The sequence below is a fragment of the Anarrhichthys ocellatus genome, unplaced genomic scaffold (assembly GCF_004355925.1).
Source record: "Anarrhichthys ocellatus isolate YVR2014 unplaced genomic scaffold, GSC_Weel_1.0 scaffold5, whole genome shotgun sequence".
NCBI classification, from domain to species: domain Eukaryota; kingdom Metazoa; phylum Chordata; class Actinopteri; order Perciformes; family Anarhichadidae; genus Anarrhichthys; species Anarrhichthys ocellatus.
Genome location: NW_022280035.1, coordinates 15,570,719 through 15,594,359, shown reverse-complemented (window position 1 = coordinate 15,594,359; position 23,641 = coordinate 15,570,719). Strand labels below are relative to the sequence as shown.

The window sequence follows — 23,641 nt, the reverse complement described above, 5'->3', positions numbered from 1 at the left end:
AACAAAGCATGATGTCATAGTAATTGATGTTTGAAGTGAAGGCCCTGCATGCTCAAGTAAAAGTCATCATAAGTGCCTCTTTGGGATTGAAGAAAGTACACTTTTGAGTATGAACTCACATCACCTCCAGTAACAAAGTGGTTAACCTCTACGTTTCTATTTTGTGTCCCCATTATCCATCCAAAACATTATACCATAAGTTAGAAAAAGCTAAACAAAGAGTTGAAATTTGGGCTGATTTTCCAACCTTGCTCTCTGTTGAGTTTTTACCCAGAGGCATATTCTGTGGGTGCAAAGGGAGAGAAAGTTGAAGAAAGCATAATAAATTAAACAGGATTTCTGACCTCAATTGTGGATTATCATTCTGCCCCACATTCCTGCAGACTTGGAGAAAGCATGAGCTTGAGATTCATTGGTAATAGATTCTGGCCTGATCCAAAGCCAATGTTTTTGCTCTGAGTTCAGAGAAAGTTGCAGACTCATCTCTTTTGAGTCTTCGTGTGACAAACGGCAATAATATGTTTTCATTAGAAAAGATCCAGAAGCCAGGCTGTATTTCTAAAACATAGATTGTTGGCAGAGGAAATATTTTGCGCTAAACCCGACAAGCAATTGTCTAATCATAGCTTAGCAACTGTAATAGGAGGGTCAGGCTCATCAGGCTCTGGATTTGTAGACCTTTGTTTTTGTTTTGAGGCTTTGAAGAGAGCTTCAGTTCCCCATCGGAAATATTAACCACCTAAAAAATGCTCAGTTTAAGTGTAAGCTATATGTAAAATATTTTCAAACTGGGAGCGTGCCATTGCCATCTTTACTGTAGGTAATACACACAATGGATAGGAATATATTTATTAAAGTCATATTCGAAACTTAAATCAGGTCATCTGGGAAAACGTTTTTCTGCAGGGCTTGGTAAAATAGCATTTTGACACCAAAACAAAACATATTTTGACTAAAATGTGAAAGTTTGTATTTGAATATATAAGGAACGGCAATGGGAAGCTAGAGAATGATATAAAACATCTCGTAAAGACAAACACCAAACCTCCCGTCATGTGATTTCCACAGCAGCTGCAGCAGTTTCAGCTCTCAAGGTGTTTTTGATTTTTCTCTCTGAACATATCTGTGGGCCATAATATGATACGTCTTTGTGCTTATCTCGTGACGCAGTGAAAGGTGAAATAAGTGGAAGAATTTGTCCTAACCCTTAAGGCTAAGTCCGTCCATCACATCCCCTCATGTGAACAATGAGTCCCTTATCTCTTGACCAAGAGTGTTTTCACCATACCTGAGGCCACATATTATTAAGAAAGGACCTCCCTGTAGAAATATCTGAACCTGTTGAAATTGTCCGACAGTATCTACACCACATAACTTTTTAATAGTACAATACTAGTTGGAGCAGTAGACTTTTTTTTTAACAGCAGTATTTCATGACTCATATGCCAGGTCTTGGAGATCCATCTCATTTGTGGCCGACCCCGACCTGTAAAATAATGTTTTAATCAGACTCAATCTTGATAAAATAATGTTAAAAACACTGCTCGAGGCTGTAGTGAATTTTGGTCCATGTTATGACTGAGATATTGGTGAAACGTCTCTTTAAAGTAATTGCCATAGGGCTTTGCTTATCTTTCTCTCAACCTTTGGCCTCTAGACTACCACCACCTGACCTGAGTGTGTGTGCTTGTGTGTGTGTCCTCAGGCGACGTCTTCCTGCTGCAGACAAGGGACAGAAAGAACCCTCTGGTCTACACAGTCTTCTCTACTTCCAGGTCAGAGTCCATTCATATTGTGTGTGTTTGTGCAAAAGAGAGAAAAAGGAGAAGAAGACAAATGTGTGTGTGTGTGTGTGTTTCCATGACTTGTCGGGACATAAGTCTGTTTACACTGTCACAATGTGGGGACTCGCCATGGGGACACAATCTACATCCGAGTAACGTAAATCATTGAATTTTAGGGTGAAGAATTGGTTTAAAGGTTAGGTTTAGGTTAAGGTAAGATTAAGGGTTAGGATGGTAGCGGTTCGGGTAAGTCTCCAGTTATTGAATGAATTCAATGTAATGTCCCCAAAAATCATGAAAACCCGACTGTTTGTGTGTGTTTGGATGTTTCTAACCCAGCTCCCCCTCTTCCCCAGTAGCAGTGTATTTAAAGGCTCAGCTGTGTGTCTCTACTCCATGAATGACATCCGGAGGGCCTTCCTGGGGCCCTTCGCTCACAAAGAGGGGCCCAACTACCAGTGGGTCCCCTTCCAGGGAAAAGTCCCCTATCCACGCCCAGGAATGGTATGCCAATAACTTCTCCCTGGTTTCTAATATTTCCATTTAGGGCACTGAACTGTAAAAATATAAAGTCGTATCAATATGAATACATTAATCTCATGTAATATCCTTGTGATATAAGTCTTAGCGGCACTTCATACCTAGATGAAGACCTAATTTCATCCAAAAGCTCTTCAGAGTCCTCTCAATTAATAAGTGCTTATTAGGGCTCTTACATTCTTCTAAGCACACGAGCATAGCGTCAGCAGGATTTGTTATGCAAAGCCTTAGCTGTTACTGCCACAGCAGAACAATCCCCATTGTATGGCTGCAGAATAGTAATTGTATTGGGCCTTCAGTAAACCCTCTCTCACGCCATCATCACCTCACTGGGTTGTAAAATTAGCGGAAAGAATCAAATTAAAAGAAACAGACCACCTCTCAAGAAAATGAAGCAAAACTGCATAGACAGTAGATTCAGAGTTCAGAGTTTATGAATTAGATCAAAGCATTTTCCACTTTATTTACCAACTGTATCTCCTGTGCAGACCATGAAAAAGTGTGAAAACTGCATGACGCTACAGTATAAGTTCGTAAAGCTTAGGTATCTGGAATTAAAGTCTAAGACAGGAATTTTAATTAGAGAGGGAGGCTGGACTCTGAGCTGGAGAAAATCTCTCACACCTCTTGTGACCCATCACACCCCACTGTGACCTGGTCGACGGTAACTTTGAGAAGTCAGACATTTATACCAGTTTAAATGCAGAACAATCACAAAACATCAAAAATAGTATGAGTCACTGTGGAACGTTTGAGTCCAAATAAGGCAAAACGTTTCTGAGCACCCACAGTAAGTCCTATTCTACAGAGCTGTAATAAACCCCTTACAATAGAAGTGGGTTGGCTGTATTATTGGAATACTTTAAATTGCTGGTTAGAGTATAATCCATTTATGAATACAAAATGTGCATGTTCCTACATTCCCAGGATAATATTTGAAAGCAAAGTGGTCAGTTTTGATGATTTTCAGTATTTACAGTTAGTTTTTTAATATTTCAAATTTATTTGCACCATTTTGCATTCCTTTTGAAGTTCAGAACATTGTGTACCACAATGGAACCAAAAATACACAAAAATAATTTTTTGTGTATTTTTGTGCTGTATCTCATTTGTGTTTGTCTGCAATTATTCCAACTTTCTTTTATTGCCCTCCAATAGTGTCCCAGCAAGACATTCGGCAGTTTTGAGTCCACAAAGGGTTTCCCAGATGATGTGATCCAGTTTGCGCGTCATCACCCTCTGATGTACAATCCGGTCTACCCAATGAGCAGACGGCCCGTCTTCATCAGAACTAATGTGGACTACAGCTTCACACAGATTGCTGTGGACAGAGTCAACGCTGCCGATGGACAATATGATGTCATGTTTATTGGCACAGGTGAATCACTTGTTTTCAGTTCTAACTTATAGCTTTATATTTAAACATGAAAATAAAGATATTATGTGTTATGATGTGTGACTCGACGGACTGCATCTCTTATTTCAGACAAAGGGACAGTACTAAAGGTAATCAATGTCCCCAAGGAGAGCTGGAACAACATGGAAGAGCTCCTACTGGAAGAGCTGGAGGTCTTCAAAGTGAGAAAACTATGATAAAGCTAATTTATTGTAGATACAAGCACTTATGTAATGGTTGTATATTGAGAGACAATGCTGATGCATCTTAAATGCCTTTTTTTAACAATGCAAAATGTATTAATTTATTTGATGTGTTGTCTGCTCTAAAGGATGCCTCATCTATCATCGACATGCAGATCTCCTCAAAACGGGTATGTTTGCTTTCAACTTAAAATCATTGACAAAACAAATATATGGAACATTGTGGCTCCTTTTGTGTGAAAGAATATTGGTCTTTGTATCACTAAGGTGGAAACCAAGGAAGGCAGTTTTACCATCTCAGGCAGCACTTAGAAGTAGGGATGCTGTAGAGCCCGTACGGAATGGGCTAAGCATAGCACAGCCATCAACAGTTAGCAGGAGAAAGCTGGTTGTAGAGGAGATTCAGAAGCAAGAAGAAGCTGATAGATGTGCAAGAGCGGTCTTGTAGGCAAAGCGGGGTTGAGTGGATGAGTTGGGAAGGTGTGGAAAAAGATACTCAGGATCAGCTTCCCTTCAGCATATTCTATCAGGGTGTAAAACAAAACTGTCTCAAAGCTGATACACTTGGAGGTATAAGCAAGGGCTGAAGTGTTTAGCAGCAGCCGCTGAGTGCGCTTCTGTCCTTTGCTTTGGAGAGAGTAGAAGCTAAAAGACAGCTTAAAGGTAAGTTAAGTCAGGACTAGAGAATGGTGTTGCCTGTGATGGGGCCCAGTACATTTATGCTTAATTATCAACAATACCAATGCCACAAGAACGGGAGGCAATCTTTCATTTTGTGCATTTGTGACTGTGCCTTAAAAAGGAGTTAAAATCAGTGTGCACTTTTAAGTCCTGAAACTCTCTATTCAAACGTGTCCCTCCACTCTGTCTCCTCACAGCAACAGTTGTATCTGGGCTCAGACACGGGCATTGCCCAGGTTCCCCTTCACCGCTGCAGTGTGTACGGGAAGGCCTGCGCTGAGTGCTGCCTGGCCAGAGACCCGTACTGTGCCTGGGATGGAACATCCTGTACTCGCTACCTGCCGAACACCAAGAGGTCCGCTAACGACACACACACACACACCAGATGACCATTCATTACATTGAGCAAGAAAAACAATAAAAACTGTTGTAATCTCAAAAGTATAAATTCCTAATGTTGTAGTAAATTGTAGTTAACTCTTTTTACAGACGTTTCCGTCGCCAGGATGTAAGGAACGGAGACCCCAACACCCTGTGCTCTGGAGGTATTCTTCAAAAACTATTGTTTTTTTCTGGTTGTTAAAATGAAAACATAAATGAAAGCTCTGCAGCTGTGACCAGTTTTTTAAGCTTACTGAGGATATTCAAAAGATAAAGCTTTACTCTGATCCTGGTCTGACTCAGAGACTCTTCTGGCATCTGACATCTCACTGTCCGTGTGCCAAAAAATCCCAAATCCTTCCACCCTTTGCCCCTGGTGACCTCTGTCCTCCCAGACCACAATATCAGCATTCTGCTGCTGTCTGTCTTTCTACCACATAACGTAATCAGGCGAATCGCTCAAACTTCAGGAGCTCCTGGGTAATACGATTACATCATGCAACATGCAAGCCGGGTTGTGGAAAACTAATGAAGGTCAGAGTAATTGTCTCTGATGAGCGAGTCATTGCCCCAAAGCGCTGGTCAGAGGTCAGTTTAGCAGCACCCACATTGTTTTCCCAATAATTTGTGTAGCACTGGTGGTTAGAAACAAAATTGTTCTTATTCTGACCCAATCACGGTCTTAATGTTTGGATATGTATTTGTAAATCCTAGAAATTCTCTTAGAAATTTGAGCACATATACTTTCACTTATGGCTAAGGTTAAGATTTGGGGCACAGACACTGATCCTTTGTCATTGCTAAACCTCATCATTCATATTGACAACATGTATGAGTAAGCACTGCCAGGACCAGAAGAGTCCTTGTTTGTCACACATCAAACATGTAACCAAGTGTTCAAATATTCACCATTATTCTGCAGGATGCAGTCATGTCATGATTGTAGTGAACTTTCCCATCAACAGCCAACTGAGGCTTTCACTAATCAGTGTTAAGATTATTGCTATAACACCTAAGAACGACTGTGATTTACATATTTTCCTTGTGTGCCACCGATGCATAAATACTTTTGCTCACATGACAAAAAGACCCAATAACTATTTCTAAAATGTGGTCTTCATAGATCAGAGATACTGTTTGAGAGTAAGCTTTGGTTTCCTATTTGCGATCACATTATTAGCTCAAGTTGTTTCTGTCCCATGTCATCCTGTCTTTCCTTAGTCTGACCTGCCCAGGGTTTTCCTTCCCTGTCTTGTCCATTTTTTCAGCCCCTTTCTTGGTCCTGTCCTGCCCTCTTTTGGCTTTTCAATTCTTCACTGGTCTTGGATCGTTGTTAGTGAGCGGATCCCTTGGTTACAGTAGATCCCATAATGTCCTTGTCTCTGCTGCCCCCTGCAGACCACCATAAGCACCGTGTTGCAGAGAGGAAGCTGTATGGAGTTGAGGGAAGCAGCACTTTCCTGGAGTGTATCCCAAAATCCCTTCAGGCCAGAGTCACCTGGACCTTCCAGAAACATCCACAGAACCCACGTGAAGAGGTGAGGGGGATGGTGGAGAGAGACTTTAACTAACAGATCTGACAGGAACATTGACCAAACTCAAAAAAGGTTTTACATGACTGTAAGCCAATCTATTTTATATTGCAATGTGCAGTTAGTGTTAACATTTACTATGATTCTTGCTAAAACTCTTTATCCAGGTTTAATAATTTTTCCCCACATGACATTGTTGTTAAGCAGTGTCATTCAAGTTAGTATATTCTGACAATGAACTGCAATTGGTACTGAAGATCATTGTAGCTTTTTTTTTTAACTTTGCAGGATGACATTGGTGCTAAGATACACACTTGTACAAAAAGACAAAATGGCACAAAGTTGAGCTCCAACATTTTGCTGAAGTTATTTCTGTTTTCCAGGTGCGTCTAGATGACCGCATTCTCCAGACAGACAGAGGCCTTCTGATTCGCCGTGTCCTGAAGAGAGATGTCGGCGTCTACCAGTGTCATGGCATGGAACACGGCTTCACCCAAACCTTATTAGGCATCACTTTGGAAGTTGTACCTTCAACATCCTCCTCAGTCTCCAATCTACCCTCCGATGCCCCTGTCCGATTAGACCCCCGCAGTGGAGGTGGGCCCCCACTGACCAATCAAAAGCTTTGGTATCGGGACTTCATGCAGCTGGTGGACCACCCTAACCTGAGCACTGTTGACCAGATTTGTGAGCAAGTTTGGGCACGAAAGAACGCCGGCAGTGACCAAGGGGATAAGACCTTTCCTGCTCAGGGGAAGGACGCTCCTCCTCCGGGCCCCGCTGTCCGCCCAGCTAACAAGAAGTGGAAGCATCTTCAGGAGATAAGGAAGGGGAGAAACCGCCGGACCCACGACGGGAAGCCGAATCCTCGGGCGCCTCGCAGTGCAGGGGAGTAACAATGTCGAGAAAGACACGGAGGGTGAAAAGAATGACTAATACAAGAAAGGAAGGAGGAAAATGATAGAAAGAGATTGAGAGACCAAGAACTCACGGAGGTGTTGACAAATACAGACACAACCACGTACATAAAAACACATGCAGACACACACACAGCACCTCCTCTATTGTGTATATTTATCCATGGATGCCCCCACTATACGGTACCCCAATCTCTGAGTCCTCGTCCCACTGGCCAGCCCCTGCATGTGCTGCCTTACAGCCCAAATTGATTCTGCACGATCCCTTTACACTGTTCCACTAGCGTAGTCGAGGTTACATGCAGATACACGGGAGTGAACCCACCTTTACCTGTGGGCAAAAAACTTACACTCCCCTGTCATTCCTGTTGCCACTGACTGTATATTGAAGGTGGGTTGACAACAAAGAAATCACACATCTTTTGTTGCCTACTTTATGCCAACAACACAATGTTATATGTGGATAGTAGCTCTAAACTCTGGACTGCACCACTCAGAACAAAAACAGTCCCCAAAGTTTTGGATGACCTCTGCTCACGGCTTTTCTTACCTGAAGATTTCACAACAACAACGTAGAAAAATGGTGGACGTCAGCGCTGCGCATAATGGGAGGGAGAGGAGAAACTGGAATTAACTGGAAAGTAATGGTCTCCAACTGGAAACACATTTGAATGCAATCATTTATGAGCAAATGCAAAAGCATTCAGACAAATAAACACTTGAACAAATTGTTACTACACAAACATATAAATTGATCAACTTTTCCAGTAACCTCACGTTTCACACGTTTGTGCGCATAATGCAGTCAGAAGAGGTAGAGATGTCAGCAGTGTGGGGCAGCCTGTGGAACAGATCAGCATGTTGCGAAACTGGTTATATTATATAGTAGTTTTTTTATGGTTTCCTTTGGCACATTGAGGCATGTTGCAGCAAAAGAAATCCCACAATACAATGCAGTCATGGTCAGAGAGCAGTCGAATCTGGCAAGATATAATTATATTGCTTTACTGGTCCAAACCACTAGCGAGTGAGGGGTGGAAAAACTACTGGCATTCCACGATGTGAGAGAAAGATGAGATGTGTACAGGAAACAGACAAAGCTGAAGCACGAATGAATTCAATCTGTAAAAGCAAATAAAAGCCCAAACAATACCTGGATTACATCTATACACCTTGTCACATCTTTCACATATACAAGAGTGTTGACATGATCAACACCTCACTCTAAAATTAGCTATTGATTGGTTTTGTTTTTGGCTGCGTTTAATGTTTTGTACATTAATTAACAAACAGGATACATCATGAGCATGGTGGTTTGGGGGGGAAACATTGATACAATGAGGAGATAGAGGGAAGTGGACTCTAGTATGATGACCCATGTTTCTGGGCTACAGTACAGTAAATATATATAAATATATTAGCATGATATTTATGAGTGAAACTATGATTTTGTTTTGTATTCTAAGCGGTACTCCTTGCTCTTTTACACTGTTCTTGCATATAATGTTTGTGAAAAATAGATATATGCAAATGATATGAGATGAGCCACCCGCAAACTCCTCATTCGACACCGCAAAATGCACAGAAAGCTGTTCTGCGCTACCCACAATGCATTTCACTGTCCATCAAAAACAAAACTTTCATCTGATTTCATACACTGTTGGAACCACTTCTCAACATAGTGTTACAGTCATTGATATTGCCTTTTGCTGCTTAATGATGTCATCTCTTCCTTATGGACAATTAGTACGATGAGGTCTTCCTTCTCTCGGTCTTTAGTCCAATCTCTCTCTGTGTATTATCTGTAAAGAAAGCTGTTTGTTGCTCATCTGTTGTGTAACATGTTGTGTGTAGCCTGCCTCCTTAGTGTTCATTGTGTGTACAGGCTCGGATGAGGAGCCTACCTATGGTACCATACTTTATTATATCATAGTCTATCCACATGAAAGAAAACAACTGACCATGTTAGATAAAACATGAATTTGTGTTTTGCATTCATGACACAAGATGATTTTTATGAAGAATTTATGGTCTAATTTGTGTTTTTGCCTCAAATTCCTCAGAAGTATCGTGGTTTAAAGTTTCCAGTATACTCTAATTGGCTAAACTTGGCTGTGTTCATTAATTCACACAGTCCCTGACAACAGCAGGCATCACAAACTAGGTCTGTGAGTGGATTTTAGATGTATGGAATCATTGTCGTTGTTATTTATGTACCTTTTTTATAGAGATGTAATTAACTCTTTAAACTGAACTGAACTAAACTGACTGACTCCTGTAAAAGGGAAACTCTGCACTTTGACACCACATCAAGGATTTACTGCAAAATGATGACATGAAAAAAAAATAGAGTTTAAATGTAGGAAGATGCTGCCTCTCGGCATTCAAACCACAGAACTAATTAAGGTTATACTACTAATTCACTGAAATTAGATTATTAGTTGTGTACTTCCTTTTCTTTGATGAGAGATTATTTACAATGGTTGTGATGTCAAATCTGCTTGAGTCTCTCTTTTAAGCCAGCTGTTTTGTGCTCTTTTGAAATTGCATGACCAATGTTAGTGGCCAACGCGTTTGACAATGGTGCGGTGGCAAGAAAGAGCGAGAGAAAGAAAGCACAATGTTGAATATTATTATCATTCCTTTGTATTTATGTGCAAAGATAAGCTGATATGTTGTGGTGGATTTTTATTTTTCCTATAGATTTACATGTGTTGTTTGTGTCTGCTGAAAAGGACTCATCCTCAACATTTTTTGGGACATTACGGCCAATGGTGAAAAAAAAAAAAATCCTGAACAGTGTCCAATTAAAGTCTTTGTTGTTCACACAGCCCCTTTACTCAACACAGTTGTATCCCATGTCATGTGACGCACCCCTGTACGATAGCTCACAAGGAGAGGCGTGTGTGCGTGTGTGTGTGTGTGTGTGTGTGTGTGTGTGTGTGTGTGTGTGTGTGTGTGAGTGTGTGTGTGTGAGCAAGAGAGAAAAGTGTGCGAGCGGTTTTTATGTGTGTGAGTTTTGGGGGAAAGCAGAGCTCTGTACATAATGGCAAAGGGAACAGTGGTGTGTGTATGTGTGTAGAGAGGTCAGATTGTTTTTGATTAACACAATAAAAATATGCAGTTACTTAAAAATGAAATTCCTGATCTGTTTTGTAACATAGTGGGGGAGGGGAGCCGTGAAAAATAAATCATAACAGCGTATTAACTCAATAATAATAAGGAGTCATATTCTGAGTCTAACAGTCCAACAATTTTTAAGGTTAAAACTGGTCATGACAATGTGAGGATATAATGATTTTCAGTTTTTAATTCCTGCCAGTATGAGATTTCATGAATTAATAAATGAATAACTGGATAGACGATTACCAGAGTGTTGTGGTAGATATTGATTGATTTAGATCCTTTAATTAAATTTAGTTTAGTCTGATTAAAGTTTATTCTACTTTTCCCAGCTCTGGATTCTGAATTATGTCATAGGTGTTTTCACCACATGGTGGCAGTTGCACTATGGGACCTTCGTGTGACTTCTCATAAACATACACACACACATAAGTGAGACCACTTACATTCCTTTACACATGAAAAACATTCACATATGTTTAAGTATTCAGTGACGCACAAACACACACACACACACACACACACACACACACACACACACACACACTAATGCAGCATGTGGTCACCAGTCATAAACACAAAATTAAATTGGGTCCTTATAACTCAAACTGGCAAGTGGCAACCCATTAGTCCCCCAATGGTTTTAGTGGCCCTCAGTTTTCTGTATATACAGTATGTGTGTGTGTGTGTGTGTGTGTGTGTGTGTGTGTGTGTGTGTGAGAGAGTGTGAGAGAGAGAGTGTGTGTGTTAAAATGGTTCCGCAATGGTCCGTGGGGTCCCAATTCAGCGCTCATTTCCGTATTCAGATTTTACTGGGTACCACTTGCCATTAATGTGTGTGTTTGTGTTCTTGTTCTTCTATCTTTGTGAGGACTCAGCTTTTTTTTTTAAAGTGGGGACATTTCTTAAATTCTCACTTCAAAATTCTGTTTAATGGCTAAGACTTGTTTTAGAGTTAAAGTTAGAAAAAGGTATAGGTCAAATAAAGTCATGCTTGTAGTCGGAGCACGTTTGGGAGATTTGTATATCCAGAGAGAACACAACAGGATACAGGAGACAGAGAAGGACAATGGCACTGGAACACAGACACACACACACACAGTGACTTTTAGCACACTCTCCATAATGTTGTAATCAGGACACCTTGTCCCACATCAGTTGTGCAGTTTTTGCGTTTCCACATCAACATGACAGTCAGAACTGCTCACACTACAATACATTTTATTCATGAGATTCTGTACATCTTATAGTCAGAGAAATTACATCAGCAAGGGTCCTCACAAGTATAGAGGCAAGTATTTGATATGTAACTCAATCTTCCTCTGTATGTGTCCTTATCCAGGTAGGTTTGTGTGTGTGTGTGTGTGTGTGTGTGTGTGTGTGTGTGTGTGTGTGTGTGTGTTGCAGGTGTCTCTCTCTCTCCTGCCCAGAAAAGCGAACACATTTTCATATATAGTTGAGTGTATCATAACTTTGGCACACAGTGGCCTCTGTATGAAACATGATATCACTGAGACCTCAACACACGCACACTCTAATGCCTTTTATATACACTGGCATGTTTACATATATTTTGACGCACCAGATGAGAATAGAAAAGGCTTATTCAAGGCATTCCCATGCCTTTCATTTTAATGTTAAACATAGACATATATGGAGCCAGACGAATACAGTTGTCAGTGAGCTCATGAAATTATTTAGAATACAAAAAGTGTTATTTTGGCATATCAATATAAGACACAGCTCTGTTTTCTGTTAGAATATTTTAGTTTGAAAGTGGTAGGAACTTCAGTGCACTTAGACTGACAAGTATCAAATGTGTTTACAGGAATGTATAGGTTAAATAGTTAAAAACTCTACACGGTCTTTTGGCCCCATCTTTGTTTTCCTTTCAGCAGCTACTGTAAAATAAGCTTTCGTCACAAAAAAAGGCTTATTTAGATAAAAGGCCTCTCTATTATAAGTGTTTCGTGAAAATATTAACTCTTTAACTGCTTTAGGGAGTGGCCAACCTCTGTAGTAGCCATTCATTTTAGAAATGACACCTTGACATTGTTGGACATAATCCCCCGAAAGTGGTACCCAGCTTGGTCGTCATATCAACTACAGTACCATGGTACACAATTCTATAGCTCTTCACCAATAAAATAACCACAATTCAAATTGTGTTCTTTTTGTCTCTAAATAAAACCCCTCCAACAAAGGTTTACTTCAAAATCTGATACTTTGTTATGTCATGACAGAGTAAATGACGCAAAACAATTGGAGACAAAGGAAGAGATGATATCCAATATTTTAAATTCAAACTGTGACCATTACATCACCCAGTGTTGAGAGTCAAAGCTGCACAGAGGTTTCAACTGCATTTGCTGAATGAATAAACACTGTTCCTCCACTGCATGCTGGATTGTTTATGTTGAGTTTTAAATGGGAAACAGGAGAATGTGTATTCCTGTGATTGCATCACTGTCTTGTACAATAAACACGTTGTATGGTAAATGTAAAAGATTTCAATGAACCATTAAAATACATGACTGCCACCATGGCACTGATTATATTCTAGCACTATATTGAACTCATTGATGAGTTGTAGCATGCGTAGATCAATTCTGAATATTCCTCTCTTATGTGAAAATATTGGATTGAAGGCTTTTTAATTTGTTGTAATATATGTAAAACAATGGGCAAACTTTATTTCATTCTCAGAGCAGTTACTGTTTTATTATTAATTCACTCTGCTTCTGTACGAATGCAGACATAAAAAAATCTATATACATGTAAAAATGCATCATGCAACACCGGAATACTATTGTTGATAAGTTGTTTTTGGTTGCTTGGGATGCTTGTGTCTGGTTTTCTTTTTTCTGACTTGGTAACAGTGAGGTGGTGAAATATTATATAAAGCTGAGCCATGAAAAATGTATTTACGTCATCTTTACTCTTATAAAGCAAAATTTAGATCAACCCTATCTTGCCTGTCTTTTGCCTACCTATACAATACACAAGTACACACACACACACACACACACACACACACCAGCTACCAGGCAGTGAAACAGGCCGACAGGTCTAATGATTGATGATCCTAATTAACAGTAATTACCTCAGTGATTAGCCTCAGCAAGCCAGAAAGCCTGTTGACACAAAGGAGACAGAGCTCCCTAACTCACTAACCATGGTCACTCATTCACACACACACACAGACACACACACACACACACACACACACACGCTCAGACTTTTGACCACAGCTTGATTTGAGCTGATGGAGCCTACCAGCTTGAAAACCCAAACACTCCCCCAGTTAATTTCTATAGAAAAACAAATAGCTCAGACACAAATAAGAAAAAAACAACAGTATTGGATAGTTTATCCTATTCATACATAAACATACATAAATGATCTCAAATTACCACCTACCACCAGCCAAGTCATTTCATTAGAGGTTTAAGCGTTGTACTACAAAGACAAAGAGGGTAATGCATTGCTTCGTGAACTACCAGCGCCTCCCTGTCTAGGACTAATCATCCACTTCACTTGAATTTTAATACATTTCTTCACTGCAGAAGTCTGTGTTAGGTGTGTTTAAGTTAAGGTTAAGTTAGGTTAAGTTAGGAACATCTAAGGTTAGTGTAATTGTTAGGATAAGGCTGGTAGCAGTTACAGTTAGGATAAGTCTCCAGGAAACGAATGTGACGACATTTCTAACACAACAGTGTGTGTGTGTGTGTGTGTCTGATTTCAGTCACGTTTCAGTTTTTTTTGTCTTTTTCTGTGTGCTCATATTTATTCATTAATGTAAAGAGTCAGTCTTCAAATATATGGCAACATGTTTTTGATTCACAGCTATGCCAATAAAGCTTCATTGAATTGCATACGGGAACATTAAATTAACATTTTTACAATTTTAGCTACATTGTTCCTGAGGTGCCTGCTCTGTTACCCAGTACAGCTGTTGTAGCTATCACACACACACACACACACACACACACACACACACACACACACAGTCTCAGGCAGGTCATTACCTCTGAAAAAATAAAGGCAATCTGGGAAAGGACTAAATCCTTTAGAGCTGTTCCTAAACACGAAAAGGAAGCGAAACATAAGTGTGTGTAATGGTAAACAACCTGTGGCATGCAAGTTATCCACCCGGATTCCCAGCAGCACTCAGTCAACATTTAGCATGTAATTGTGTGTTGCTGTATATGGTTTACTTCCACCTTTAAATAACCAGGTGTCCGTGCTCCTCTCAGTTGTTTATTCCGCTCTGGGTAAAAACAGCACCACTTGTCTCTCTCTGCATCACTTCCTAATACCTAATGGATGACTCTCTCAGCAACACAACATGAAAACACATGTTATCCTCTGCATTGCAAGAAACATCTGCTCACCACTTAAATAATGTTCTTGTATTTGTTGAAAAGTATCTTGCTAAAGCCAGGGAATTATTAGGCCCAAACATCATCGGTTGCGGTTCCTGATGACAGGCCTCGTCCTATTTACGGTGACGACACACACCAGCCAGTGGATCATCTGTGTGGTAGAAGCAAGCAAAAATGGGCTGACGCCTGTGGTGAATCATCGCTGTATAAATGATGGTCAGGATCAGGCACAGAGGGAGAAGGTAAATATATCAGTCTGGGTCCTTGACCAGCAAAAATCATCTGATTGTCAACTTCTAAACCTCAATATGCTCTCTAGAGTATGTGGCTTTACGAGAAGCATGTTGAGAGAAAGTTAATATCAAGTTAAAAGTTGGTAACCATTTGAAACTTCATACATTGAAAGCTACAAGGACCTTTGTGTTGATTTTGGCGATCCCTGTGGGCAAAAGCTGTATTCCGAGCCCAAGACTCCCTTTAGGAAAAAAAATCTCATTTTACTGCAGCAGGGGCTAATCATTTATAATAACTGTTAACAATTAGCCAAACTTCTCGCTGATGGTCTCATTTACTGATGTATGTCATACAGTAGTATCAGTGTTACATTTAGACTGCTTAATAACCAGTTATAAGTTCCTCATAGTAACTTTAATTAAGTGGAGTAAGCATGAAACGCTTAAGTTAAAAAGGAACCAGTTCCATTTTGGTACATGTAAAAATATTGATGAGTCAAGTCAGTTTTATTGATGTAGCCGAATACCACAGATCTTCAGCAAAGCATACAACAGGTAGAGTCAACATGTTTAGTTTGAAGCTTGTTCTAATTTGGGTAAAATGGAGGATGTTTTGATGAGGAGTGGACTTTGAATGACACTGGTACTTTATATACTATGTGTTAAAATCCCCCAGTGTCTTACAATGAAGTTCTAAAAGCGAAAATGGCACTGACTTACTCTGTTATAACGTTTTACATCTCAAGGGTATAACGTGTTCATCCACTATGTTTTAAAGTCGCATGTTGCTCAACGTTTACAAAAACACCTGCAATCATCAACAACTCTGAAGAGTGATTCTATCCTAGAAGAATGATGCTATTTTGGCTTTGAGCCAGCCCACAACGTTTGGGGAAAAGATAAAAGAATGGAGTAATTTTATGTTAACACTTACTGCTTTTAAATCTAAAATGAAAGAAATAGAGGCAGGTTCCCAAAAATGTCAATGTTTTTTAAATTAACTCGGTTATGTCACTGTCTCTTAACTTTTAGTTTCTTTTAACTTGTCTTGTTCTGTGTTTTCTGTCTGTAACTATGTGTTTCTCATGTTGCTGCCTGTCTTGGCCAGGTCTCCCTTGAAAAAGAGATTTTTAATCTCAATGGGACTCACCTGGTTAAATAAAGGTTTAAATAAAAAAATAAAAATAAAAAATGTAGGTGACACACAGTCAATAGATGCTTGTTGCAGGGTTTGCATTGCCAGATTAAATAAAGAAAACAACAATAGGGTTTAGGAAAAAAATTAAATCAACTTTCTTCTTGTTCCCATTTCTGAGTAAATTCACCACGAATGTGAGCAAACAAAGTCAGATCAGATTTGACATCTTTTCATTGTGACAGTCCCAGTTCATTTTGCATTTGCCCTGTAACACAAGGTTGCACTTTCATTAGCATGGGTGTCTGGGCATACAACAAAAACTAGTATTGTGTTACCTTTTATACACACGTCACCATAGCTGATAAAGAACATACGGTACATTCAGCATTGAAGCTTTTGCATTACATAACATTGCATGTTTAGATACTGATGTTCATCTTTAATAAAGTAAATTATGTACGCTAATTAAATCTTAATGCATTGGCATATTTATATATTTGGAAGTCTATTATTTAAAGTGGTGGAAGAGTGATTACAAGAGCACGCTGTCTCTCCATGTTATGACATGGATTTTTTCATGTGATTGTAAATGATCAGCCTCAAGAGGACTCAACAATGCAAAACAGTTGAGCGCTCGGCGTTGTGATTTTACACAAAACATGAATCATATTCAAGACCTTGTCGTCACTGTGAAGCTGTTGCAAATTCAGGGATATGAAATTCTGTCAAAACAGGAAATATTTTGGCTGCTAAGATGTGTTTTTCATGGCAATAGTTACAGTCATCTTCTTCCATCGATGGATACGTTTAAGTATTGCTGGGAAGCATTTGATGAAAGCTGTGTTGCTATGAAGATAGATTTAGAGCCAAATATGCTTTTTATTAATCAGTTCAGATGGAAGTCTAACATTTGGGAACAGCTGTTCACTGACTAATCTTATTAGATGAGAGAAGTTGATATCAATATATTGTTTTTTTGTGGCAAGATTTAGAGTATGTTTTCCTATTTTTAATTCAAAGCGTCACTTTGAATTAAGTTTTCAATTTGGCTAAAGTAGACAATCATTGAAAAGTGTTTTCCTCAGAAACCAAGTATTTCTTTCCACCTTATTCTTTATGTGTTGATTTTTGTCTTTCCTACAGTACCCTTGAACAAAGCTAGATTATATATCTGTTATGAACTGCAAGAAAATCTTGAAATTGTTCATTTTCATGGGACTCTCTTGTCAACAAAACAACACATAGCTTGTTTTCTCTCAAGGGTATGAAAAAACATCAAGACATTTCGATAAATCATGTGCGGATTTAAAAACATTTCCACACAGTTTTAATTAAGACTCAATGCAAGCCGCACTAGGAATTGTTCTGTGGTTTTTGTGAAAGAAGACTGAAGAGACGAAGCACATTCAGACCTTCACTATGAAGGAGAGCGAGGTTTCTGTGGTCGTTGCGGAACATCCTGGGGTCAGAGAGTTATAAATGATGCTGATCTGAAAACTGAAAGATGAATAATACACAGTCCTGCTTAAAGTGGGTCATATAATGTTTGAGCTCGAGTACGGACTGTGGGTCCACTGACACTATCTAATGAGTAATGAGTTGTATTAGTGAGACTCCAATACACGCTTTAACAGATTGTGACACACCAAGAAATTGTTCATTTTGTTCTCCCAGAGGATGAGTGGGACCAAACATAGGAGATTAATGACCCAACTCTCCTCCTCTCCTACATGAGGCATAAGATAAGGCTCGTTTGCTTCAAGTTGTAAGATGAAAAACACTTTTTCATTATTTTAAATAAGAAAGAAAAAATAAATTCATTAGTCACATTCTTCCAACTAAAGATCAACAAGCAAAAGAAAATACTTCTGAGACATCGCTTCACATTGATGGATGCATTGGAACGGTGTCCTTAATAGCACACAAACATTTTACAACATGATTCAGAGTAAAAACACATTAGACATATTGTTATTAGATCAGTGTTTGACGTGAAAGACACTTAATGTAGAAACATTGTAGACCTCTTTTTATTTTAACTCTAAATATTCCTCCCACAGTTTTTATTTGCTTCAATCACTGATCTTACAACCACTGCTTTCAGAGCAGCAGAACATTGATATGGAAATGTCAAACATCATGACTACCAATACCAGTAAACAAGAAAACAAGAAAACGTCCAGCAAAGTTTTGAATTTTGTCCCGTGTGCAAGTAGTCATTTTCTCAGATTTTTAACAGCAAATGACTGATAATGTGATGTGTTCAGTCAGATTTTAGAGACAAAACTAATAGGTAACAACACTCACAATTATCATCTCACATGCCAAAATTGAGCTGCAAAAATAAGAGTCCAAATGAAAAAAAAATGAAATGCAAATTCTAACAACAAAGGACAAGGCAGGTCTGCAGTGAGTCAGTGTGAGACTGATTCTTTCCAGCACACAGACATAAAAGGAAAACCTCATGCCTCCAATCAGGATCAATGAGTTCAACAGACCGCTCCAGTGGGTACAATCCTAACCAGAACAAAACAAAAAAAGAAGCAGAGCGAGAGGAAACTTGTTTGTAGTCGACCAGAAATAAAATACACCAACAGATGCCAACAGGCCGAGTGGGAAAACTGCCTCTGAGGCAAGAACACTGCTGTGAGGTTCGGCAATAAACCTAAATCTGAGGTTATAAAGCTGCTTTGTCCCACAACGTTGAATGTAAAATGTATTTGAACACTTTGAGACTAACACTTGGATGCAGGACTGTTGCCTCATGCGTCTTGGGAACACACCAGAGACAGAAACACAACATATTTTTGGTCTGAGCAAAGGAGACAGCGGAGGCGAAAAGAAGAAGGGTGAACCACTGCTGAGTTAATATGTACATGCAACATTTGGAATTGCATGTTTTGTCACTTTTACAACTTTCAAAAGAGGTTTATTATCCTGGGAACATCCAGCTTTCCGCAGCAGTCTTCTCAGTGGATATTAAACATTATTATGTGAATATTTAACCACTGTTGCTGTCAAGTATTAGTCTATAACCAATTTCACTCTTCTCTTATCGGTTTCTTTTGGCAGTCAATGAATACGGCATCATTAAAGTAATTTAAGTTTAAGTATTCAGTTTGGGCCATTATGTCTATTTAATGTATCCAAACAGACTCATTTAATACCATTAAACCTATAAATGAGACATATTCTGTTTCCTTTGGCAGTTCACACGTGACTAAACTGGTCAAGTTTGTTTCCTCATGTTTTTTATAGTTTAGACAGCCTCAAGAGGACTGTGCATTACCACCGAAGGTTCTAAATAAGACCTGGATGTATAGCCCCGTTAGAGTTTGGTCTTTCCTTTAAAGTCCAAACAAGTCTGTAATGTATATATCTAATTACAAACAAACTCAGCTGCTTAATAGAAAGAACTAACAACAACTTAACTAAGTAGAGGAAGTCAGCAAAGTTTGTTAGTATTCTGGATTGAGTCTGGAGACAAACCCTTAACCTAAACCTTGACCTCTGAACATAAATTAGAATAAACATGTGCACACCCAAAAGAAAAGTAATAAAAGTAAATAGTCTTGGCAAAGCAGGTCAGGCAAAATGACGTGGTGCGCTTGTGGAGCGGGGTTGCGTGCGCAAGTGATATGTGATTAACATAAAATGGAAAATGGAGCTGTGATTCCAGTGTGAGGGTACTCCTCGTAGTGCAGTTTCATGAACTTCTTGAACTTCCTGAACACTAAACGTTCCACACAAGATGAAATCCCAAAAGAAGTACAGCAGTAAAGTGCAGCAATAAGTCATTTGGCCTTCAACATGACAGATCGTGTGGAAGACCACAATCTTTTAGAAGCAGAGGATCCAATCTTTCAAGTCCCCAAACCAACATCTCAAACTAACAGAATATTTACAGCTAAAACCAAGTTGTGGCTTCGTTACATATCATGTTACATTCTTATATGTAGAAATAATGGGTTGGCTGTCCAGCTGTGATACAAGCCAAGGAATACTGTGGGACTGAAATATCTGTGATAGCCACTGAGTAATCAACTCAACTGTGTGTTGAGTTGTTGTGTTGCCAAGTACATTTAGTTATTTTTCATATATATATATATATATATATATATATATTAATTTTACACCAGCAACACTTTATCAAATCTCTGATAAGCACAGCAGTGATAGATTGTCAGGAGCTTTTGCAGATATCAAAGTGAAGTCAAATGCTCATATTTCAAACATGACAGTCCAGCATTAAAAAAGTCCTTAAAAAATGTGTGTTTTTTTAGTTTTCTTTCGCATACAATTGTAGTGGTGATGAATTTTAAATATCCCAACAGGAAACCTCAGGATTGCGGACAGGAAATCCCCCTCTTAACCCAAACTGGGCTCCAATCAGCCTCTGAAGCAGCTTCAATGTAATCCATCAAATGGTGGTGTACATTATTATTGACTTTATCTGCACTGCCCTTTGGTCCTGGGCTCATCATGCAAAGCAATGTTCTTGTAATAGTGAGAAGTAAAGTTTGTACTGAGTGCACAGGGAAAAGCAAGCAGCAACTTAACTGTAGGGCGTGTTTGTCTATAACTTGGTTAGGAGTAATTGTGTGCACTTTTACGTGTCCGTGGTTGTACACATGCATTTGTGTATGTATATAAAACATTTTACAGAGTTGAGGATTGTGGGATAGCTCTGTGTTCTGTGCCTGCCAGCTGGAGGCGGTGTTAGCTGTGGTTGTTTAAGTGTATTTCGTTTCTCATAAACACCGAAGATATGCGTCTATACAGTTGGTACTAATGCATATGATGTGTTGTTCTGCACTGATGAACACAGTAAGTCTGAACACAGTATGTCAAATATTCTGATGAGGTTTAGCGATATGGTAACAAAATGATGAGGCAAATAAACACACTTGATAGTATAAGATGAAAAGATTTCAGTTTTGAAGTTTTAACTGCACATATTTTCTGTAGTTTATTGGTAAATACCTTTCGAAAAAAAAGGTGCTTTTTGGTGCTAAAGGCTTAAGAGGTCATCAAAAATACTAAGATTTATCCTGTGGAGACCATAGAAATAGAGAGAATACTGTATAATGGAGACCATAAGTTAAAGCTGGAGAACTTGTTTCTTCCTCCTGTGGCAGTGAGAGAAATTACACACTGTAACAAACACTGTAAATGCATACTTAAGACGCATGGCTCCAGGTGAGGTCGCCGCATCTCCTTCGCCCCCAGGAGTGTTTTCGCCATTGATCGCTTTCTTTTTTTGACTTTAATATTTTCTCTGAACGTTGTTTTTATCTGGAACATACATTGAAGTAACCTTTCTTGGGTGATTCTTAGGATGAAGGATTCCGAGCTTATGCCATACTCCTAGCTGCTGCTACGTTGATATGTTCTCCCCCCTTCACGACCCTGGTTGAGATACTGTAGGCTTCATCAGCATTGTGGGAACTCATTTGGCATGGGCGTGAATGTAAGGGACATTCATTTATATGTAGAAGTCCCGCACTCCAGCTTCATGATACCTTTGTAAATGAATGTTGGCACTACACATAGGATCCTTGCTGGACCAATCTTCCAAACAAAAATCTTTATGAAAAATATTTTTTTTCCAAAGGTTTTTTGTATATTTGAAACATAAGAGAGTTTGAGCAGCATGCTGCCAGACACCTGTTTCAACTCAGGCCTATGGCTCCTAATGAAGTGTGACTAACACACACACACACACACACACACACACACCCCTAATTATTACAATCAAAGACACAGGTCGTTCTGCATTAGCACAGTGCACTGAGATAAATGAACAGATGCAAATGGCTGAAGCAGGCAGCAACTTTGTTTAGTCCAGATTTGCTTTATAGGGCATGGAATGTCTCATCGAGTCTATGTTTTTTTTTAGTCCACCAGCTGCAGTCCCAAAAAGACTTTTCCTCATAAGTTTACATTGGCACAAAGACTTCTTTAACTCAGCGGACAATTTGTACTTGCCAATACGAGCACTTGAGTTAGCCCTTATTTAAATCATTAGGTCCTAAAAGTTGTGAAATACACCAATAGCTAAATCCAGAGTTATTCTCCTTCCTCCGTTCATGTGAATGAGCTTGAGACCGAGTGGTGGGGTTAAAGGAAAATCCAGTGTGCTTGATCTATGGGTCCATGGATGCAAAAGTTCCGGGTAATTTTATATCAAGGAAGTAAAACTTGTTTTTAACTCATGCACCACTGATCCACTTTCATAGTAATGAACAGGGCCCCACCTGGAAGGCTGTATCTAGTTGTCATCCATGGTTTTTCCCCCTTAATGTTCATGGCTAATTACTTTGAGGTTTGGCCCATACTGTGGACAACATAAACACTGGGGCCACTTTAATTCCTTTCCAGAATTGGTATTCTGAGGGGTTTTATAGGCCAGTGTGTATGAACATGTGTGCGTTTGTGGGTCTTAATACATACACAACCTTGAATCTGTGTGTGTGCAAAGCATGTGCGCACATTCATCATGCATTTGTGTGCATTTATGTGGCGGCTGTAATTCTCAGGGTGTGAAGTCGTTTAGTGGGTCGTTCGGTTGCAGGTTTGGTTTTTATGAGATGGTCTGTTTGCTGACGCGACAGGCAGCCATTGTTACTGCACATTTTCCCAGATGTTTAGTGCCCAATTACCCTCCAATCACATGCATGGCCAGACCCAGTAACTGGGTAACGTAATGGGCCAACACTGGGTCCATAAATCTGCAATCACACACGCATTTCCTCCTGCTTAGAACACTTTTGAGGGTGTGCATACCCACACAGAGCAAGGAGAAATACCAGAACTTTTGCACGGACACATTTGTTGTTGTGTTCGCTAACAGAACATCCAGAGTTGCGGCTACACAGACAAACAGCTTCATGAATTTTATTTAGTTTTTGGAAAGATTATATGGTCGTTGGAGACACACCTGCACTAAACCCCAAGGTTCCAGTAGGTTACACTAAACCTAACATTTTTGCCCTCACATGTATGAAAAGAAAGAAAAAAAGAAAGAAAAAAACAGAAATAAGTGAAAGCGGACATGGGGAATAAAGCTAATCTATTTAACCCTGAAATGAAATTCCAAACAGCCTAGTTGCAGGTGTGCAGTCTGCATATTGTTGATTCAGCATGTCTTGGTTTCAGTGCAGTAAAAGCTATAGTTTAAAGAAGCGGCTCATTTCAGGGCACCGCTGTTGCCATTTCTGTGTCACTGGTGCAGTTCGTCTGCAAAAAAATAAACAAATAGACTCCGTCTCACCCCTCTGAAACTTTATGTAAAATTCTTGATAAAAAACCCAGTCAGGGATCACCTC

General features: G+C 39.4%; 1 protein-coding gene across 4 annotated transcripts in view; it reads left to right on the top strand.

Moving 5' to 3' along the window:
• The window catches only part of sema3b (sema domain, immunoglobulin domain (Ig), short basic domain, secreted, (semaphorin) 3B), a 67,209-nt gene extending 56,640 nt beyond the window's left edge, over positions 1-10,569 (top strand). For all 4 annotated transcript variants that reach the window (XM_031844684.1, XM_031844686.1, XM_031844683.1 and 1 more), the window contains 9 exons: positions 1,706-1,775; positions 2,144-2,288; positions 3,483-3,702; positions 3,811-3,902; positions 4,052-4,093; positions 4,802-4,959; positions 5,094-5,149; positions 6,384-6,523; positions 6,901-10,569. In XM_031844684.1, the coding sequence (XP_031700544.1) occupies positions 1,706-1,775; positions 2,144-2,288; positions 3,483-3,702; positions 3,811-3,902; positions 4,052-4,093; positions 4,802-4,959; positions 5,094-5,149; positions 6,384-6,523; positions 6,901-7,413 (1,436 nt within the window). In that variant the 3' untranslated portion in view covers positions 7,414-10,569. The remainder of the gene's footprint in view (positions 1-1,705; positions 1,776-2,143; positions 2,289-3,482; positions 3,703-3,810; positions 3,903-4,051; positions 4,094-4,801; positions 4,960-5,093; positions 5,150-6,383; positions 6,524-6,900) is intronic.
• The last annotated feature ends 13,072 nt before the right edge of the window (positions 10,570-23,641 follow it).